The sequence below is a fragment of the Monodon monoceros genome, unplaced genomic scaffold (assembly GCF_005190385.1).
Source record: "Monodon monoceros isolate NGI ecotype Baffin Bay Population unplaced genomic scaffold, NGI_Narwhal_1 Super_Scaffold_2, whole genome shotgun sequence".
Lineage (NCBI taxonomy): Eukaryota > Metazoa > Chordata > Mammalia > Artiodactyla > Monodontidae > Monodon > Monodon monoceros.
In genome coordinates this window covers 14,221,160-14,244,303 of record NW_021703776.1, presented here as the reverse complement: position 1 = coordinate 14,244,303, position 23,144 = coordinate 14,221,160, and the positions used below count along the sequence as shown (strand labels likewise).

General features: G+C 41.6%; 1 protein-coding gene and 1 long non-coding RNA gene across 3 annotated transcripts in view; one reads left to right on the top strand and one right to left on the bottom strand.

The window, feature by feature from the left end:
* AMPH (amphiphysin) overlaps positions 1–23,144 on the bottom strand; it is a 187,154-nt gene that overhangs the window by 8,549 nt on the left and 155,461 nt on the right. For both annotated transcript variants that reach the window (XM_029233264.1, XM_029233265.1), the window contains 3 exons: positions 22,616–22,672; positions 17,766–17,891; positions 1,462–1,671 (listed from right to left, as the gene is read on the bottom strand). In XM_029233264.1, the coding sequence (XP_029089097.1) occupies positions 1,462–1,671; positions 17,766–17,891; positions 22,616–22,672 (393 nt within the window). The remainder of the gene's footprint in view (positions 1–1,461; positions 1,672–17,765; positions 17,892–22,615; positions 22,673–23,144) is intronic.
* On the top strand, positions 5,170–7,715 carry LOC114901499. Its single transcript, XR_003795174.1, has 3 exons — positions 5,170–5,444; positions 6,362–6,541; positions 7,482–7,715. It is a non-coding gene; the product is annotated as an uncharacterized LOC114901499 (long non-coding RNA).

Below are 23,144 nucleotides of genomic sequence, written 5' to 3'. Positions count from 1 at the left end.
TGGGAAGTGGGATAGGAGGTTTCGGGGAGAGAGGGCGAGTCACCACGGGAGTGGGGGGACGATCCTGAAAGGGAATGTAGTAGGACTCTAAGGATGCTCTCATTTTCGCAGTGGTCCGTTCTTGTCCCACTGAATAGTAACCCTCGCTTGAAACTGACATTTCACCTCCTGTGACTGCTTTTCTCCTTGAAATCCTATTGTTGATAAAGATCTGGTGACCCGTGTTTGGAGATAATCTGCCTGTCCTTTGCTTGTTGATTATCATCAGAGCCCACACTGCAGTGACAACTTGAGGGATGACAAGTCCCACCAAGCACTCTAAGTACTGTGTTGTCCGGGGGAAAAGCAGAACCAAAGGATCAGGATCTCTCTTTCATTTTTTAACAAAGATAAGCACTGAGGGGAATTCCGCTAGCATAATGGAAGCCTGGACATCAAGTTCGCTACATCCTCAGGTATCAGCGGACACAGGCACCTCCGTTCTTCAATTTGGAGAAAACAATACACTCTTTCAACAAGCATAGCAATACGTACAGGAATATGCCTGGCATTGTGACAAAGAAAATCTACGGAAAAAACGGCATATACGTTTGAGTTGTTTCTCTAAGTAGTACTGCTACCTGCTGTTTGAAGGGCTCATTCAATTTCAAGCTTTAAGTAACGCTGGAGAGGTTACTGGAAATTTATTATGAGTAAAATAATCAGGAAAAAGCAAAGCCTCACATTAAACCAACTCTTCTCTGTTTCTACTTAGAAGAGCAAAGAACACGGGCTTGAGAAGAGCTGTCCTGCTTTGGCTCCTGGGTTTGAGGCTCCACATTAGGAATGTCTGCATTTGTTGCCTTTGAATGTTTCTCAAAAGAAAGGAAGAGCTTGGGTAACTCCAACTTCATGTACGTATCAATGACCCATTTTCTTTTGAAAGTGCAACACAGGGGTGGGCTTTTGGTGAAAGGAGCCTAATGGTGAGTTTGGGGCACTCTAATAAAAATAATGACCACAAAACAGTAATTACAGTAATATGACTCCTAATACGGGCTTCTCACCATGTGCCTGGTACCTGGCTAAGCACTTTCTGGCTATTTTCTCACTGCATCCAACAACCCTGTATTTGTTCTACCATATTCTCTTCCTCCTTCCCCCATTCTCATCCTTTTCACCGTGCTTCACTCCTTTTCTCCATCATGTTACTCCACGGTTTCCTTTGCCCCTACCTGTGCTTAAGCCCAGTCTGCCAGAGCAATAGGGGCCCATGTGGAGCCTCACAATGCTGATACAGAGAGAATGCTGAGGCCACTCTTCCTGAGAATTGAGTATTTCGTTTTGGTGGAGTGCAATGCCACAGAATGGCTACCAACTGTCCACAACTCCACATTCAAAAGAGGTACCACCATTAACCAACAGACAAAGGACTTCAATGGGCGTTATCTCCCTAGAACCTCCATTTACTAGGACATGTACCTGAGTTGCTGCTGCTTCTGTTTCTACCGGTTGAGGTCTGTCACCATCTACAGCCTCTGTGCCTTCGGTGTCAATCTTGGCCTCCTCTGAACTCGCTCCTTCTCCAGCAGGAAGAGTCACCTTCTCTGTCTCTGCTTCTCCCACGGGGGCCCCCTCGGCTGCCGGCACCAAGGTCCCAGCCGTCACATCAGCATCCGTTGCAGGGATGAGCTGTAAACCAGAAACCAAACAGGCTGTGTCTGTCTCCAAGGGCCTCAGTAAGAGTCAGACTCAGCCCTTTCACGTCTCTCCCCTCCTCTGAGGCCATCAGACTTCCAGGCTTTTTTTGTCATGTCCTGAAGCCCCGGATGCAGGTACACCAGAGTCTGCCATTTGCTCCACAAAACCCTGACTCCTCTCCCTCCTGGCCCCCAACAATGCTGCATTCCTCAGCTTTCCTTGCAGTTGGGTGTAGCACATGGAATTTGAATGGAAGTGACACATGCCACTCCTGAGACATGGCTTTTGAGGTGTGCGTGGTCCCCTCCTCAAGCTCTTTCTAGCTCTGTTGGCTGAAAGCAGAGGGCAGCAAGGCTGTAGAGGCTATCTGAGTGATGAAATGGAAGGGGTCCGGGCCCGATACTACCTGGGTCATGGAAGAAAGCCACTTAAAGTTACCCTCATCACACAAAGTCAGAATTTAGAAAAACTGTATTTTAGTATGAACTTTCAAATCTTCATGGGGAAAGGTCCCAGAAGCTAAATCACAGTCATGAAAAAAAAAAAAAAAGAGTAGGAACTTTCTCAATGAGACCTCTTGAGAATGAAGGGAAAATCATTTTTGTCATCAAATATGCAATATAATCCAAAAATCAAATCAGACTTTGGGTCCTTTACTGAGAAAAGCAAGACAGAAAAAAAGAGAATTTTGTTTCTAAGGTTGGAACGCAGTCAGAAGAGCTTTGAATAGTATTTAAAGCTTGTAATAATGAAATAAAGTGCAATCAGAAGTTTTAGTTTTGCACAGATTGGCTATGGAGCCCAAGTCTTGAACCAGACTCTCACATCAGTTTGGCAGATGTGATTTGAGAGCTTCAAATCGGAAAGACTGAGACAGAAGGAGAATTGTTGCTTGATCTTCTATAATACACTCAGGACGCAGCTTTCAAAAACTGATCTTGATAGCTGATGTGATTAGCATCAGCCATTCCTTTTCTTTATTGAATAAATTCTACCCAGGCTGTCCTACTAAGTTAGGGAAGCTCTGGTGTTGCAGATATTAACTGTCAGACCCAGAATACTGAAAAGGGTGATGGAGAGTGCCTGCCAGTCGGGCCTCGGAAACGGGACATGGAGATTCTGAGCTCCACACCTACAGTCACAGCCGGGCATTCTTTACAATAACAACTTTCTTCTGACTCAGATTTACTTTTATTTATAAAACTAACCCATTGCAGTATACACATTACTAAATAGAAATTAGATAACCAGCAAGGACCTACAGGGAACTATACTCAGTATCTTGTAATAATCTATAAAGGAGAAGAATCTGAAAAAGAATACACACATAAATATACGTATAACTGAATCACTTTGCTGTACACTGGAAACTAACACAACATTGTAAACTATACTTCAATTAAAAAAAAGAAAAACAAATAACCTGTTGCAGAATACATTTTTCTGCCACATTTTACTTTATAAATGAAAAATAATGCTAACAGTGGAGTATTTGTTATAAGTATGACTCATATTCTTAGAAATTTACTTCCCTCTCTTGGGAGAATTTCCTATTATGAGAATTTGGCTCTCCACACGGTATGCAATGATCCAAAATGCAGCCACTGGCCATGACATGGCATTTATTTATTTTTTCTACTCTGGCATTAAAGCACATGACTTCAGAAAAGTAATCCTTCTACCTGAATTGTAATATACTTATTTATGATGAATTATAAACGTTGATAACTACTGAAGTGGGGTAACAGGTACAGGGGGATTTATATTTAGGTGAATAACTGAAAATTCCTATAATAAAAAGTTAATTTAAAAATTTAAGAGAATTGCATCTCTTGTTTTACATAAACGGGTCTTTTTATGTATATGTTTGTTACCATTGTTAAAAGAGTAATACTCAGAATATATATTAGGAGGGCATCTTAATTCTAAGAAGAGTAATGAACAACTGCTCTTAGCTTTACTGTTGGAGAAACCAACAAGCTCTCTCCAGGATCCTAAGGACCTAATGAATTTTCTTCCTCATTGGAAACTATACATAAAGACCATGTGCATGCAATGAACTTATGAGCTCAAATGTAGAAAACAAGTTGTATTGTCATCATTCTAAGTTATGTATGCTTTCTATCTGTCTGGGAAAATCACACCTATGGAGTGAACATCCCTCTGGTTTCAACAGCTTCGAACCAGACGGGCTCTATACTATGCAGACAGCATGGGCAAGCAGTGAATACCATTACATACACACATACACGCAGACACAGTGTTACAGATCGAAAAGCAGCCATTTTTGTATTGACAGGCTACTCCTCCAAGTTATCATACATAAACCCTTCCTTACATACATGTTCCAAGCACATACTATTAGTAATTGGATTTTACTCTCAACTGGATTGATGTATCTCCCGAAGGGAATATATTTTTGTGAAGTATCGATGGGGTTACCAAAAGTAATTTTTTAACTCGATACAAATAGAATGTTAATAATGAGTCCCCGATTTATCTCTATGGCTCTCTATAACCATCAGTTTGGTTGTATCCGATTTTACTAGTGCAAGATATACATGTTATCACCTCTCCTTTGTTAAATAATTTTAATAGGCATCCTCATTGGCTGGATCTGATTTACACCTGACAGGGTGGTTGCAGCGATGCCGGCCACCAGCAGGTGGAGACCAAGGGCTCTTGTCTGTCTGCTCTGAGGTTCGCTGACCTCAAAGGAACAAATAGCCCAGCTTTAGCATATCAGCAATTTACCCGATCCCTGTCACACACAAAAAAAGGGATGGAGCAGGTGGAATATTGTTGATAAGAATGACGGCAGATATAAATCACCAAAATATTGAAAGTAACAATGCTAATAAAGACAAGGTGCTAAGGAAATGGCACTGACTACAGACAGGAAAAGCCAAACACTTTGAATGACCTGCTTGGGAAAGGGAAGAAATGATCACTCCTCCATCCTTCTCTGAGTCCATTAGAAATGAATTCCTATTTCTCTAGCTGAAATTAACACTGTGATTTTACAGACCTTAAGAACATTATAGAAACAGAGAAGGACGTCGCCACTTGTACTCCCTTGTATCTTTCGGCCTCTGTCCGACACTCCTCTGAAAAATCAAGGATGCCCTGATCCTTGCCTTATGTCTGGAATCTGTGCCATATTTTCTTCTCTTACCAAAATATTTCCAGTGCATATTTACTGACTGTAATAATAGAACATAAAAATACAATGGAAAATAGAATCCATTTGCTCAGATTAGGTGTTAGCTCTAGATAAATCAAGAACAGATTAAAAAGGTTTTCAGTGACAGAGTTATCCCTCTATGATTATTTTTATGCATTCCAATCTGTTAGCTAATGTAGACTTCAACTTTAAATTTAGTCTTTCCTAGACTCTAGACACCTGCAACCACAATGACTAATGACTGTATTTTTTGTGTTTTTTTTTTAAAGGGAGACCAGAGTATTGAAACTACTGAAAGTATTTCAAGCCTTTGATATTCAACGTTACTAAATTTTTCTCTTCAGTACACATTTTAAGAGAAACTATTATCTTATCTTCTGCCAAAGCTGTACTATCTGTTCGCCAAATAGATTTATGGTGGGAAATCATCTTGATGCAAAAAGAGACTAAAAACAGTTCTCCCCACCCTCAGGTTGTTTACCGTATCCACAAGGTCCATGAATCACATGCACCCTATTGCCAATTTGCACATTAATCACACAGAAATCACAGGGATCTGCAGGGGACCTTCTTTGAGAAGGTGAGCGGTTCTCACTTTATCACAGTGTATAGATCTTACTGCCTTTTAATATTCTGCCTCAACAATCCCCTTGGTGGAAAGCAATATGATCATGGCATGCATGGCAGAGTCTTTTCAAACACCTACGTGCCTTAGCGAGATTCCCTGCAAGTGGAATGAAATGAATGCAATACAACAATGGCCCCCATATCCTGCACAGCAGGGGAACACAGTGGGTGACAGAAACTAACCGGTCCCTCTGGGCGATGGTGCCCTAGAAGCAGGTCGACAAGGGCTGAGACCCCAGATAACAGCTGTGATTGGCTGCAGGAGAATTTGTAATCTGCAGGCTTTGTGTAATTTATTGATTTACTTTATTCATTCATGGTTTGTTTTCTTGGCAATATTAGCTCTGAGCAATGCCTGAAAAGCAGCTTGCCAACTGTGTAACTGATCTGGATGAGGAAAAGTGAAGAGATGCCCTAGTATGAAATTCCTATAGGGTAGGCCATCTGAAAATAGGTATTTTTCTGCATAAAAAAATAATAGATACCATTGTTTTCAAAATAATAAAGTAAATAACTTATGGTACCATTTTGATATATTTATTTTTATTCATTTTCTGTGCATATAGGGACTTTGTTTATTTTAGAACACATGGATTGTGTTTCTTGGAAAAATTATATTAGTGGATATATAACACTTTGTTTTCTCTATTTAACAATTTATTTAAGTTGTCCTATAATTGAACACTAGCTGGTTTCTAGTTTGTGTGTATATGTGTTAATACAATATAGTTTCTTTTTAAAATTCTAGTATTTTTATTAAATGGTGGTCATTAGAGAAAATTTGGAAAACATGGGAGCGTAAAAAAGAAAACAAAGTACCCATCATTTTATGACCAATGTTAACATTTTGATGTGTTTTCTCCCACACAGGTTTTTGCTACGGACACACGTGCTTGAACTTAACTGGGATTATCTAGCTACGGTTTCACCCTTGGTCCCAGCTAGTAGCAGAGGCATCATCTAGGACCTTGTTAGAAATGCAGGGTCTCAGGCCCCACCCCAAACCTACTGAATTGGAATCTGCGTCTTAATGAAGTCCAGGGAATTCATGTATGTATAAAGGTAGCACTGCCTTTTGCACTCTGCATTACATTGTAAGCATTTCACAACCATCTGTCTTAAATCCCCCAAATGCATGCGTCAAAGGATGTGTTGGTGTGAGAGCGACAGTAGGTCCCAGGTGACCTGGATGCTTCAGAGAGATGTGCCTGCACTCATGGTGGGCTGGGTACCAGTGTCTTCTATCTGGGGTGGGATGGATGACACATATTTTTCTATGCCAGGCTCAGTTACTGTGCTTTTAGGATTTGTTCATGCCTTGGTTTGTGGAAAATTCTCCAGAGCTTGGCTAATACTTTGAGTACTATTCATGCTTTGACTCACTTTGTATATTTAAGCGTAAAGAGCGTTAACATGAAAAAATACACTGGTAACAGTGAATCTAGTAAAATTTTGTGATTTTTTTTTTTCTGTTTCAGTCTTACAATCTTCAGTTATGTGCTCAACGGATGCATTTGATTTTCATTTAAATATTCCTGGGGTAAATGACACAAATGATAAGTAAAGAATGTAAGAAATATATTTTTTTAATTTGGTTACCCTTGCGTCAGAGAGTAGCCATCTTCCTGACATTTGCTCTCGGCAGGAGGCACTTGGCTAAAAGATCACTGAATTCTAGGCTTTCCAATTTATCCCAAACATGGAGAGTAATAATTCTGATCCCCAGACAGGTTTCTGCTTCACAGTTTCAATATAGGCACATTCTGTAGCCTGTCGGGGAAACTGACCTTTACTGTGGCGCTACAATTTTCCAGGTGCTATCCCAGGTGTTTTACACTTACTGCATATTATTCACCCAACAGCCCTATTAGATATAGTCCCGCTTTCTACACAAGTCAACTCATACTTAGTGACTTGCCCAGTCCGTAAACCAGGATTGCAGCAGTCTAACTCTAAATTCTGTGTTTTTTCACACCAAACGGCAACCAAGAAAGCAACGCACCTCTAAATCAGAGTTCCACAGTGATCCTGAGACCCGGCACCTCCACAGACCTGCCACGTCCTACTGACAACTCCCAAGCGAGCAGCGTTTGCTGAAGAATTCAAGCATGTTCTTACAGCCAATGCATCCACTTACACTCTTGGATTTGTAGATTATAAATAAAATTTTTTTTGAGATTTGTAGATTATAAATAAAATTTTTAAGCTGAGACTTTTTAAAGTTGAGAATAGTAGATTATAAATAAAATTTTTATTTGTAGACATGATGTATCTGGGCACCTAAGCAAACATGTCGTAAAATCCCTCTTACTTGATACAAATTATATAATCGAAAGCTATCAAGAAGAGATTGGTTGAATAGAATTTTCCCCATTATTTTTGTCAGTAGTCCTGTAAATTCCATTGTTTAGAAAGATATGTACAGAATGGGAAAGTGGGAAAGAAGATGAATCCATCTTCTGGTGTTATCCAGTGCACTGCAGAGTTACAACTGAAAACACTTAGAAACTGGGCACTTGGGCAGTCCTAGCTACGTTCCCAAGTTAGAGATTGATATGATTCCACAGCTGGAAGGACCGGAGGCCTCATCTAACCCAGAGTTCTCATTTTACAAGGGAGGAAATAAGGTGGAGTGGCAGTAATCCTAGAGATGGAGCTGGCGACCTGGGTTTTAGTTCTGACTCTCCCACTAACAAGCATTGGAGCTGGAGTGACCCCTGAGTCCCTCTGGGAAGTAATGAAGGGAGATGAATCTCACAGTGTGAATCCTGGCTCCAGGCCATCCTGGCCTTTTCCTGCCCAGCCCTTGTTCTGGATCCAACATGAGCTCTTGACTTGTCCAAAGATCCAAGCATTTGTATGAAAACACAGGATTCTCTTCAGGATCCATTTTAAAGAAAATCTTAAGAGGCAGCTAGAGAAGAGAAGGTTCCTATACTAAGACACAGTCTGGTGGACGGTACTCCTTCTCTCATAAACTGCACTTAAAACATGGCGGGTCATAATTCCCCTTCAGCAAGACTGTACGGTGAGCTCTCCCATGGAACACCATGCCTCCAATGCTGTTCCCTTCAAAGGCTGCTCCTGGTATTACAAACTTCATTTGATAATCTATACGTTTCCTTTCTAATAAAGGAATTTAGTGGGTTTTTCTCCCCCTGACCTTCAGCTCAATCATCTTTTTCAATCTACTCTCCTAGTATTGCCTGCAGTCCCATCGTAAGCCTTAAGCAGCCTGGTCCCAGGGCAACTCAGCTGCTGGCAGCAGGGTTGCCATGGCAACATCTGTCCAATTTAGCTCCATACTTTCCTTAAAAATTAAGATCTCCTGCTGAAATGCCAAAGTTAAGGAATTTGGGGGTTAATTTGGCCTTTAAGGTCATAGCAGAATATCTAATAACCATACACATTAAATTCTTAAAGTTTTAATTAGAGATTCATTTGCAAAGTGTATGGGAGAAATACACAGGAAAGGTGGATTTATCTTTATAAGCAAAGGTAAATATTGTGCGTTGTACACTCTCAGAGATTGGGACGTGAGCAAGTATTAGTTTCAGAAGTAGCCACAAAACACAGCTTCAATGGGGGTTGCAAAGAACTTGATAGAGAGGCTCTTTAGAAAATGCCTTTACCCCACAATAAACATTTCACCCTGCCTGGCTATGGTATCTTTGAGCATTTGCTGCCACTACTCAAACTGCCTTCTAGTGGGCAGGCTCAGGCTGGGGTTAGCAGACGGCAGAGGCAGGGCTGCCAGACACACCCAGAGACTAAACCAAAAAACGGAGATCTGCAAATCACCTAAATGTCATCATGCTCTGTTGGCAAAACTCCCAACCCTGACCCTGCCAAGAACCACAGGCATGTCCTTGGGCAACCTGTGACTCAGCCAGATGGCAGTCGGAGGCCTGAATCTTGAGGAAAGGTAAGCAGCTGACTGTCACATGTGGAAGACCCAACTGCCTACCCTCTGATATGACAGCCTTTGACTAGTCCTTGGACTTGGTAAGTAAAACACTCCATGCTGATTTGTCGCCCCATTTGCCTAGCAAATAGAAGCTGGAAAATAAGACATGATTCGAGGGCGCTCTCATTACAAAGGATTTGGAAATCCTTAACTGTTTAATGTAGTAAGTTGTAGACTGCTGAGAGTAGGAAGAGAACATATTGTGTATCAAACACAACTTGTAAAGGAGAGATGAGAAAACTGGTAGAGAACGGGAAAATGATTTCCCAAGGCCGCCTCACTGGTGAGCCACGGAGCTAAGAGTCTCTAGACTCTTGATTCAGGGATCTCTCCAATACATCCCCTTAGACCCTTGCTTTGCAGCCAAAGTGGAGGTTTAGGATACCCATTGTCTCTGCGAAGCTCAAGGTTGGGCCCTACAAGCATTTCTATTTCTTTTTGACCCTTCAGCTCCACATCAGCAATACGCACCAAGTCGAAGCATTGGTTGGAGAAAGTCCTGGTCTCAGCGTGGAGGGATTTGAGCCCAGATGTGACCCTGTTGGCTTTAGATTGGTCTGTAAATGTACTTTTATAAAAACCTGCTCTTTTGAAAAATATAGCATCTGGAGTAGTTATGAGATGAATACCTATGGATTAAAAATGTCAGGATTTGCATTTCATGTCATCACTTTCTGGGTGTGTGATCTTGGTTTAAACCACATAAACTCTCTGTGTCTCAGTTTCCTTAATCTGCAAAATGCGGTAATGATACCTAAAGAATGCTTCCTTCACGGGGCTTCCCCGGTGGCGCAGTGGTTGAGAGTCCACCTGCCAATGCAGGGGACACGGGTTCGTGCCCCGGTCCGGGAAGATCCCACGTGCCGTGGAGCGGCTGGGCCCGTGAGCCATGGCCACTGAGCCTGTGTGTCCGGAGCCTGTGCTCCGTAACAGGAGAGGCCACAACAGTGAGAGGCCCGTGTACCGCAAAAAAAAAAAAAAAAAAATGCTTCCTTCACAGGACTGCTGTGAGATAATGTATGTCAAATATTAGCATACAATATGGTCCTGTTGCCTGTGCCTTAACTCTCTTGGTGTTTCAGTCATACTGCCTTTCACTGCAGGCCAAACACAGCAATTCTCAAAGGCAGGCCTTGGGTTGGTTGAGATTCAATATTGGCAACATTGACACTCAATTTGCCAGAGAAAAGGAAGGGATCTCTGATCCAAAATCAAGCACTTTTTCCTGATCACACTTACGGTTTCAGCTCATGTCCACTAATGAGGAGAGGTCCATGGAAATGACCTTCTACCATGGAGGTGCTGAGAGGATGAACAGAACAAGAAAGGGTAAGAACAGGTGCAGAACTGTAAGACACACTGGTCTGAATGTTCAGTTCCATATTATCCATGGACCAAATAAACCTTGATACTGGGACCCGCAGAGTGAGAGACCTGAGCCCGTAGACACATCTGCAAGGCTCAGCCAAGTCGAAATCCTGTTTGGGGTAAGACTAGGATTGATGGAGGGGGGGGGTGGGTTTTATAAAGAGTTGTCTTTTTAGCATTCCTGGCCATCAGCCCAATTGGGTCTGGTCTTACCCAACCGGGCTGATGGCCAGGAAATGTATCAACGTGGGCTTATGCACTGAGCTCAGTAAATACTGAGAGAGAATAAGGGAGTTTTTATCCCGAAGTTAATTACAACCAAAGCCATGTTGAAAACAGCAGGTTCAAGCACGAGATTTAGTATGTGCCAAAAAGTATACACCAAGCCGGACACAAAAGGTCACATATTGTATGATTCCATGTATATGAAATCTCCAAGGTAGATAAATCCATAGAGACAGAAAACAGATGGGCAGTTCCCAGGGGCTGGAGGGGGGGGACCCTGGGTATGGGGTTTTAACCTGGGGAGATGAAAATGTTTCGGAAGGAGATAGAGGTGGTGGTTGTACATTAGGAATGTACAAAAGCCACCGAATTTTTCACTTTAAATCGATTAATTTCATGTTATGTGAATTGCACCTCAATAAGAAAAAAAAGCACATGCCGAAAGTAACACTTAAAAAATCACTGGGCACCCATCATCGACAAATGGCTGCTCGAAAGTGGAAGAACGATCTGAAACCTCACGATCATGTTCACGTGTAATTAGAACACTGAAGAAATAATAACATTCCACAATCATCGCACGGGTCTGTGCAAGAAGGGGCTTTGGAATATGAGACCCCAGAAAGCAGGGAAGATGGTTTGTGTGTGCTGCCTAACAGCTGGCAGGTGGTTAATGAATACTTAATATCAGCCACATATGGAAACAACCACGGCCCCATTTTCCAGAGATAGAAACTGACAACCCCAGGTCAACCTGCTCTGTGAGGTGTGAGGCGTGGGGAGTTTCCACCATCTACCTTCATCTTAGCCCTGGCTAACTCCATCTCTTCCCCGTGATGTGCTGCAGTGGTAGAGAGAAAGAAAGGTCTCGGCCCGGCCACTTGGGTCAACTTCGAATACATCTCTGGAGCTCATCTGCCTGTGTGCTCCTTCTATCACCCCCCTGAAGGAGGCTGCATGCCTCTGAATGCCCACATCTTCCTGGCAGTGAAGGTTGGAACGTTCCCTATCAATGGACCCAATATGAAGGTCCCTAGAAGAGAAAAAGTCTTCTCAGAAAAGGCAAAGAATTTTGATGGGATGCAGCTTCTTTAGGAACCAGGAGGAAATTTGCGCTGATGGGGACCTAAATAAGATCAAGTCCCTTAATATCAACGTGCAACGAAAGGGAAAGGGGTGCTGTTATCTTCCACATCTGTGGCCAGCTCCTTCCCAGAGTACAGCTTTCACCTACATCTGCTTATCTTGGAGGAAACCACTTATCATGAAGATGATGACAATAATGATATTATCCAAGTCTCACTGTTGGAGGAACATCTACGTGTCAGATGCTAAACTAGTGACCTGGATTATTTCCAAGCCCTTGCCAGACACTTTGAAGGTAATTATCATTAATCCCATTTTACATTTGTGGCAACTGGGGCTCAGCTGTCACAAGGCCACTGTGCAGCATAATGAGGAAGGTGGCCCTGCTTTTGATCACAATAAGCAGCTTGCTTTTCCTAAGTATAAAAATTCAATTATCTGAATGGAAACTGAAAGAAAGAAAATGACCATGTAATATCGGTATTTTAACAGCTTTGGCTGTAGTCTCTTTCAGGATCAGTAGATTACAGTGTCAATCAGTCAACAAATCAATGACTCAGAATTTACTGGGCATGTATTATTCACCCAGCTCTGTGCTGGGTGCCATGGAACACAGAAGAAACAGCTGTTTGTTTGGCCTGCAGGGCACCGAGAATGTAATTAGCTGCTAACAGGAATACAGTCAAACTCAGAGAAAATAACCATTCCTGTGACTTTTTTCTGAGAAAGGTAAAAAAGGTACATCTATCTCCAAGACATGCATATCTGTCTGTCTGTCTATCTATCTATCGCCATATATATCCATATCCATATATAATTATATACATTATAATTTGAAGCATGCTTCAGAGTGAGCACTTTGCGTGTGGACATGATTCTGTGATAATGAAGGGCAGGCGAGAAATTGCTGGCTTCCTCTGTTCCTCAGGTCTTCCTCTGACAGATCCGAGCTCACATCTAGAGGCACGGTGGAAGCCTGAGCTCCCATGTTCACTCTGCACAAGGAGAAAACTCAATGCTGTTGCCCACACACACGCCCATCACAGAAGGATGCCTGGACTACTGTGTAATGTACGCCTCACCCAGCACCAGTCTGTGTGAACCAGGACGGCAGGAGCCATATCTACTGCCTGCATCATCGTATCCCCCAGACCCAGAACAGAACCAGACATCTAGAGAGGACTCAGCTATATCTACCAGCTGAATGAAGGAGGAAACTAGTACATGCATTCTACACACACAGATAGAAATATTCCTGGAAAGATGAAGTTCACAGACCATAGTGTATATCTCTATCTATGTATCTATCTATCATGTATCTGTTTACCTATCTATCTACCTATCTATCTATCATCCATAAATCATCTATCTGTTTACCTATTATCTATCATCTATCTATCTAATCTATCTATATCAGTTTACCTATCAGTTAACTATCTATCATTTTTCTATCTATCTATCTATCATCATCTATCATCTATCTGTTTACCTATCAGCTATCATCTGCGTATCTATCTATCTATGTATCTATCATCAATCTATCTATAGTTGTTGGTTTAAATTGGTCCTGACAAGTCAACTTAAGTTTGGTGAAATGTTCAAAAAACGAAACACAAAAGTAGTTCCTCAAATAATGGGTCAGTGTTTCACCTCCCAGGATTCTAAAATTATTCTAAAAATTCTAAAATTCTAAAAATATCTACCTCGATCTTTTCCCCATTTATTTGTTTTGGAAACAATGTTAACCCTAAATTTAATTACGCTGCATTATTTCTTTAAAAATAATAGGGAAAAAAGACATTGGTCCACTTCACATCATTGGAGCAAAATATAGGAGCAGACAGAAATTTAGAGAAAGTTAGGAGGGATTCTCTGCAAGAAAATAAAATAAATGTAGGTAAAGATCATCTTTATCTGGTTTTGATCTAATTCTCTGATATATTTCTAAACAAATATTGATTTTTTTTCTAAAGAAAAATTTCAGTACTTATATAACATGGAAACGTCTGGAGAAGAGGTAGCAAGTGTTGGTTTTTAAAATGTATCCTGCAGATATACTGGTAAAATTTGGTGCTGTAGGAAAAAACTAAAAACAATATAAGCTAGGTGGGGAATGAGACAACAAACAAAAATGTAATAATTAAACTTTTCTTGGGAGCCCGAGGTTTCTTTGTGAACTGCTGCTCAAATTTCCTGTTTTCGAAATTACATTTGCCTCTTTTTTTTTTTTTTTTAACAAAACACCACAAATTTCACCTCATACAAAATGCATTCTGTCAAGACTGGAAATAATAACCGTGTGGTGACATTTCGGCAGCAAAAATGATGACCTCAAAAGGTCACATCAACCCCATCGTGACTGATGACAGCCACAGCCAGCCTTCTAATTAATGCTCGGGACACGGTGTGGATTTCCATCTCAACTAAATATCACACATCTAGCAACAGAAGAGATTTCTTTAGAAAAAATAACCCTAATATTATCTCAGTTATGACCAGAAAAAAGAAGCTATAAACCTACATTAAGAGAACAAAAACATTTTATCTGAGATTATTTTCTTAAGTAGAAGGGTGGACTTGGGGGAAGAACTGACTTTATCCAAGTGTGTCCATTTTAAAACATGAAAAGTAGCCACTTCTGATGAGTATTAGGCAAATCAAACTGCTGGAAACTGCCTTCCCTTACTATTATTTTTTAGTCCATTTGAGGGTGGAGACATCAACTGCTTGAACTTTTTCTTCTCAGAGAGGATGACTCACATGGTCAGCTCAGGACCTGCTGTTCTTAATCATCTCTGCATCTCAGCAGGTGCCTGAATCCTTCATAAGATTCTCCAAACTGCCTTGCATTTCACAAGAATCTAAATTTTCGATTCTCTAAAGTTCACATAAGCTTTAGGAGACAAGCATTTTCAGAATGAAGAATTCTTCCAGGGACTTCCCTGGTGGCCCAGTGGTTAAGAATCTGCCTTCCAATGCAGGGGAAGCGGGTTTGATCCCTGGTCAGTGACCTAAGATCCCACATGCGGCGGGGCAACTACTGAGCCCGTGTGCTCTGGAGCCCACGCACCACAGCTAGAGAAAAGCCCGCGTGTCGCAACAAAGATCCCACGTGCCACAACTAAGACCCGACGCAGCCAAATGAATAAATATTTTTTTTAAAAAAAGAATTCTTCCAAACATCTCCTTACCCAACATGAGGGAAGCCCGTTCTAGTAATGGTTGATGCTTATACCATACAGTTTGCTAAATATTTTTAACACCACCCTTGATTTAAAAGATTATAATTCTTTTATAAATCTTTATATATGTAGTAGGTACGACACAATAGGTACTTGATAATTGGTAGCTACTCAGATTCTTCATTGGAAAACCAATGAACTTAGACTTTGAGAAAACAAAACCTACTTATATAAGTTTGTTAAAGTAAGGATGGGTATGAGAAGTTATGTGGTCACGGCCATTAGAGGATCAATATTCGAGCCTGTATTTAACACATGAGCTTGTCTATTTCACATCTCCACCCTACTGTCAAACCCAGAATACCCTTGCTCAAAACCATGGGCGTTGATGTCATTAAGCCTTACACTGAATAGTCTGGGGCACTGAATCAACTGGGTTTAAAAACACTGGTATACACTACTATATATAAAATAGATAACTGCTATATAGCATAGGTAACTCTACTCAATACTCTGTAATGACCTATATGGGAACAGAATCTAAAAAAGAGTGGATACATGTGTATGTATAACTGATTCACTTTGCTGTACAGCAGAAAGTAACACAACATCGTAAATCAACTCTACTCCAATAAAAATTACTTTGAAAAAAAGCACTGGTAAAGATGGAGTCTGTGCTGCTCTTCAAAATAGAAATTTGATGACAACTTTTCAGAACTGAAGCCATTTCTAACTCAATATCTGAACCTAATCAATATCTTTCTAACTCCCTGGCATGGTCCATATTCTTTTTAAAATCAATTTTCTTCTTAATTGTAACAGCACTCGAAGATTCAATTGTCTCTTTCCCTTCCTTTGTTATTTAAATCATCCTAAGCTGGGTGGAGAGATATGACACCAAATGAAAATGCTCCATCTGCACTGAGTTACTAAGATCACCTGCCAATCTGGGAATGAGAGTTAAGAAGAAAAATCCCGGACACTGAAGCACAGCACCTCAGCACTTCCCAGTCTACAATCTGTGCAAACAGCCTTTTTAGGAGGGACTCAGTCTAGCAGAACACAGTCTTGTTTTCCTTACAAAACTTGGTCCAACTGTGTACCTTTACATGGAAAATATGATCATTTTTCTTGAGTAATTCTTAATTTGTATTTTGCGTCACTATCTTGCCCTATTATTTATTTTTTCTACTCTGTTAATAAATAATAAATTTGACAGATGACCTACCCTTTTCCCAGTAAAACAACCTAGGGCACTGACAGCAAAAATATAGCTTTTATTTCTCTAGTTATCTCACCTAGGCAATGTTATTTTGGGAATAGGGAGATTGGTCTACCTCTTCTTTTTTTTTTTTTGCGTTACGCGGGCCTCTCACTGTTGTGGCCTCTCCCGCTGCGGAGCACAGGCTCCGGACGCACAGGCTCAGCGGCCATGGCTCACGGGCCCAGCCGCTCCGCAGCATGTGGGATCTTCCTGGACCGGGGCACGAACCCGCGTCCGCTGCATCGGCAGGCAGACTCTCAACCACTGCGCCACCAGGGAAGCCTGGTCTCTCTCTTTGTACAGATTCTGGGAAGGCTGTAGGGTACCCTGATTGAAATTCTTGGGAGATATTTTAACTGCATTTCTTAAGTAAACTATTGTTCACTCTCCCTGGGAAACTTTGGTACACTTCCCTGGTAAATTTTCCTTGGTATCATTCTACACTTTCACGTGTGTTAACTTATCCAATTCAATAGGGTGCATATAGAGCCCATCCCAGTTTTCGATGTGGTGTGGTGTGTGGCTGAAAGGAGCAGGTGAGAGAAGGGTTCCAGGGAGACAAATGAGTCTCCACTCTTGCACAAAATACATCCTCAAGCTCTCTTGTGCTATAACAGCCAGCACCAGACTTGATTTTGAGCAAATGGTTGTTCCCATAGAAGTCTTTATAGATTCAAGGATTTCTAATATAGGATTTCAGTCCCTCCTGGGGCCTTCACCAACCTACAAAACTAATATTGTAAGAAATCACCGTGTAGACACAACGAACAAGGTGATTACCCTTCTGTCATCTGCAGGTTAGTCCCTCACGGAAGGCCCATCTCCAGCCATCACAGGTGAGGCGGAGCATTAACAAGTCTGGTTACCTGTGAGTTATTACAACCTATTGACCATGAATGGGAGAGTTATCAGAAAGAATCAAGGCACCCTGTTTTGAGAACCAAGCCTGTGGCTACATGACAGCGTAAGAGCAGGTCTCTGGATATCTTCCTTAAAAAAAAAACAATATGCAGTTTCCCTGTCAAAGGAGTAAAGGCCATTTGAACCTGGGGAGCCATGACAGATATGCAGGTGATTTGGTCCAAGTGAAGCATGAATGAGAAGGGAGAAATGGGATGATGAGATGAGCACAGCTAATGGCAGGGGAGGCGGGGGGGAGGGTGGAAGGGAGGTGGCGCTCACCTCTGCCCCCTCCACTGGCTCCTCAGCCTGGGTGTCAAGTCCAAGGTCCAGCCCGGCAGCAGGTGGTACAGCAGCGGGCGGCTCCTCTGCTTTCGGCTCTGTGGACGGAGCCTGTTCAGGTTCAGCCTTTGATGGTTTGAGGATTAGAGGAAAAAGATTCAACAAGTGAATAGATAACATGACGGAATACTGGACAAGTACGATTTTCTTTGTCATCCTACAGGCAATTAGCTTCATTAAATCTGTGCTGGAAAAAACCCGCACATTAGGTATGATGGGTCTTTACACAACTGAAAAGTCTAGGAATAAACTCTTATTAAGCTTCACATTACCATCACCAAGCACTGTTATATCCCTAGAAGTTGGGCAAAAAGACTTACCATTTTGGCTACTCATTTTACTTACTTTCAACATTATGAGTATTCACTTCCTTAGGTCACCTATAAGAGATCCTGAAACGGTACTTTCCACTACTGAGCAGAGAGAGGAGAGATCCTAGGAGCTCCCACCTTTGGAAATTGGAAGGAGTAGGGAAGAGCTCACGGAAACACAATTCTGGAACCTCCCCCCTCTGTTGATATGCAATGCAACCAAAAAAATGAGGGGCCATCCCAATATTCAGATCAAAACGCATTAAGGTGCATGAAAAGGTCACTATGAAGTTACTGCGCAACTGCCCCGGCTGGGAGGAGTAGATCCAACCACCTGGCAAGGAGCCACCACAGTCGTAGAGACTTTGCTGCCTTACATTTTGTTCGTTCCCTTATTCCACTTTTCCCTCCAACAAAATCCTTAGCCATCAGTTTTTTGTGTTTTTTTTTTCATATAATAAACTAATTCTTTAGGGAACCACAGGCAGTATTCTCTGTGGTACCAATTAGACTATTCTACTTGTGTGGATAAGAGTGAGGTCTTTTCTTCCCACTGTGACCCCTACACACAGACACCCTCCTGATTCCAATTATATGCTGAATCAAGCCTCTGGCCTCTCTTACCTCCAGATTTTTTGAGTTTTAAAATTAGCATGATTAAATAACAACAGGCTATGAAAAACAGCACAGCCAATGCAAGTTACCACGGCTACTGAAATTGTTTCCTCTCTTTTGATTTATAGATTAATGTAAACACACTCTTTAGCATGACTATTTCACTAAATGGATGGCCACTGTAGGGCACTTTAAGATCATTTTCTATTAGGGCATTTAAACCATAAGAAAGTTTAAAAGCGTTTTCCTAGAGGAGTACGGAGTCTCCAATAAATACTTCCTTTGGAGGAATCAGTAACTTCCGTCAGACATTTGCCATAAGCAATCAAAAGCCATCTCTAGCTCTCCTATGTCCACTGAAGCTGGTACACATGGCAAGCTGCATGGGGAAGTTATGCTGAGATTATAGAAAATAATGATAGCCTGCTGTTGGATAAATACGCAAAATATTTGTCTTGTGCCCTCCACCAAAACCTCCACTGTGACGCATACCAAGGTCATACCACCCTTCTCTTCAAAGGGCTTCATAAAATGAAAGGACACTTAGGGAGATAAATGTACAGAGGTCTGATATTTTTATGGGCTTTTATAACCTTTAAGGGGTGATCAGACACAATTTTTAAGAAAGAATGAGATAAAATTCACTCTCATCTACTCTCAGGAGTCCTTTATGGGGAAAGATTTCACTTGTATTGTTCAAAAGGAATTATCTTCATAATGCACTGAGTTTTCCTTGCAGCAAAGAGCTACTGTAAGCTCTCAGAGTATGATCTAACCATTTTGGAAGTTGAGGTGATTTGCTATGAGAGAATGGTATCAGATGACCTACACAACAAGGATAGGAAGGGTAATTTGACGAAGAGCAAGAAACCCATAGGCTGATGGCTGTCCCCTGCGAGCTGAGTCTGCAATGGAGGATGAGGGGTCAAGAGAAGTTTCAAAACGTGTATCAAATAAATATATCTGTGCACATTAAGAAAAAACCCAGAAAACCAAACACAGAGATAACTTAAAATGAAAACATATTTGCATCAGAGGCTGGGTTTCTTGGAAGTGCGAGGAAATTCTGAAGTTTTACATACGGCGAGAATAACTAGGGTGATTTCATGAATAAGTCCAATGGCGTCTCCTTGCTGAGGTCAGACAATGACTCAATGGAAGCAAAGTATGAAGGGGAGGAGAGACGGGTTATGTCCTACGAGTCACAACATTTTTCTCTATTTATAATATCACACCGAATATTATAATATAGCATTACACACTTAACAACTTAAATTCTAGGGGGACAAATAGAACTCACTGAATGATGAGTAAGGCTGAAGCGTGACAGCATGTTTGCACATAAAATCAGCTACTCAACTCTGGAAATAGAAACCACTTTCCTAATTCTTCTAAGATAATGTAAAATTGAAAATGTTTTGTCAAGATAGAAAGAAAAACAAAGGTAACTTGTGAACAACATCTTGTAGAAAGATCTCAGAGTAGTCCTGTAGGAATTGTGCCCTGTTTCAACCACTTTTTTTCTATAAGAAGCCTCCCTTGACAAGCATTGCAAGTGGGTTGATACCATGCCATATCCATCTGGGAGCGCTGGTAAGGACTTGCTATTGTTTGCTGGAGTAGAGACCATTATACGTTCAGAGGAGAGGTATACTCTATATTTATTACTGACAGCAGGATGCCACAATGGTTTAACTCTGAGACTCAGAAATGGAATTCTTGTTTTAGAACAAAACGAGTAGTGTAACTTTGGTGCACATTTTCCGGCATCCTCTGTGATAAGCTAGAAAGGCGGTCAATGCAGAGGAAGAAGAGATGGGTTGGGAGAGTGGAGTTAAGGGTCTAGTCACATTCCAATATGGCGACTACCTTATGATCCTGCTTCTCCAAACTGGGGAGAGCTAATTTAGTGAGAACTTCAAAGGGTCATGGAGGCAACCCTGAGCCCAGGGCAGGGTCTGCAGATTCAAAAAGGTTTAAACTTGTACACAAGGGATGTCCCGTGGGGCCATAAGATGCAGACTGTGGAGATGTGCAGTTGACTACCAACTGCAGCCTCCACCTTGCTCAGACCAGGCAATGAACCCATGTTGGGACACTGCCCTGCTCCCAGGAAGATCCCATATAATCACAGCTCAGTGGGAGAGGGTCACTGCGATTCCCAGTTCCCCACAGGGCAACCCTAGCAGCATCTACAATGCTGGGAATGATGAAGCTAAGTTCCCCAATGGAAAGAAGGTGCAAGAAGTCTGCTTCAGCGAACACATATAAAGAGAAGGGGAGGGCAGGCAATGGAAGCTCCTAGAACCAGCTGTAGGTGGTAGAGAGATGTTCAGAGAAACTTAAAAACCACTGGATTCTGTGCCAGGAATTTGCAACAGTTATAGATGTGAATTTAATGATGACCCATTGCCTTTTCGTTTATACCAGGGTCCCTCCGTTTTTCTTAACCCATTCTCAACTGATAATTAAAAATCTCATCCTCCAGCACCAATATAACCTTTACTCCATCAGCACCCCAGACTGAAAACCACCAATGACCATGAAATGGAGGTCTCTCTGGCTCCATTATTAACATCAATATAATCTGAATTTTAAACATTTAAATCTTTATTTGCAGGCCTCACAGGCTCCACCTTTTTATCTGGTTACCCAAAAGGCAAAAATACAACCACCTCCGGACAAGGTGCTAGAGAAACACTTGCCTTTGAAAAATATCAAATTAGTTTGGAAGCTCCAAACTTCCCGGAGCAGAAATCCTTACTTAGAAGTGAAATCATCTGAAGGGAGAAATTCCTTCTCCTTAAACCCAATTCTAAGTTTCCCAAATGAAAGCCAGAAGCTGGGATAATCCTATTCCATTCCCATGGGAAAAGCAGTGTGCTACACATAACCATGAACTAATCCTCAAGGGCCCAAATCCTCTGTAGTGTAGCACTGGGAAGCTCTCAGTGACGTCACTCAAGGTCTCTTCATTCAACTTTACGAGTAAGCTGCTGCTAAAAACGTTTCCCGTGATAACTGAGTTTGTAAGAATCTGCTCTAACCCCCAGAGTTACCCTTCTGCCTCCTCACTCCCCAGCTAAGCTATTCTCTCATCTCATTTGACAGCAAAGTAGGAATCCTGCCTCTACTGTGCATTACTTCCTTCTACAACTCACAAAATGAAGGGAGGACATGAGAAATGAGGTAGCCTCAGGTTCAAGGAAAAGCAAGGATCTACTTTCAAGCATGAATTCTCGAGGCAATTTCATCGTCAGTCCCATAGCATAAGGTACAGTCACTCAGAAACACCCATGTACAGGTTCGTTCCCTGGTCTGGGAAGATCCCACATGCTGGGGAGCAACTAAGCCTGTGCGCCACAACTACTGAGCCTGCGCTCTAGAGCCCGCGAGCCACAACTACTGAGCCCGCGTGCCTAGAGCCCGTGCTCCGCAACAAGAGAAGCCACCGCAATGAGAAGCCCGCACACCGCAATGAAGAGTAGCACCCGCTCACCGCAACTAGAGAAAGCCCGCGCGCAGCAACGAAGACCCAACACAGCCAGATAAATAAATTTATTTTTTTAATTTAAAAAAAAAAAAAGAAACACCCGTGTCCTTGATGGATAGACTGTGTTCCACTGAAGCCCGTAATTAAGAGACTGATTTTTGCTGGGATCACCGTGCCTTTATAAATAGAAGTAACCACATTCAAAGTCACACTGAGATTTTTCAGAGGCTCTCCTTCTCATTTTCTAGAAAAGAGGGGGCTACAGAAACCACATTCTGGATTTCAAGCTCTAAATAACCTACAAAGATCAACCTTGGATCATCTGGTGGTAACTAACAACATCCCCAAAACACAAACCAAAATCAGCTTACCAAGTTACAGATCATATTCTGGTCTGTCTGCATTGTGAATAATGTAGTGTCCTGTGGCTGAAAATTGGGAATAAAGTAGAATATTCAAAATTATTAGGGTTTCAGGTAATTTGCCAAAAAAGCAACAACAAAGGTATCATATAAATTAGCTCGCATGAATTGTGTCAACAAATACATTATAAAGTTTTTTTAGTCTCTTTTTATTTTAAATCAGAAAAGCAAAACACGCAGAGATAATTTTTTGCCAGCAGTTATTCTAAATAGAAACCTGAGCTAGCAGAATTCAATGATCTGATGAGAGACATTATGTAAAGGGCAGTGTCTTCAGAGGCATCTTTGGTCTGCAGCTTCTCCTCTGGACATCAACATCAAGTTAGAATTTAATGGATCTAAGCTACAAATTTAAACGTTTTAAAATGTTGGAACCTTAATCTTACTATTTCACTGAAGTGTGACTTCTATGAGTTAATTATGAGCCATAACTTAAAAACTGTATACAATATATTCATTCAGGATACGAATCCTAAAA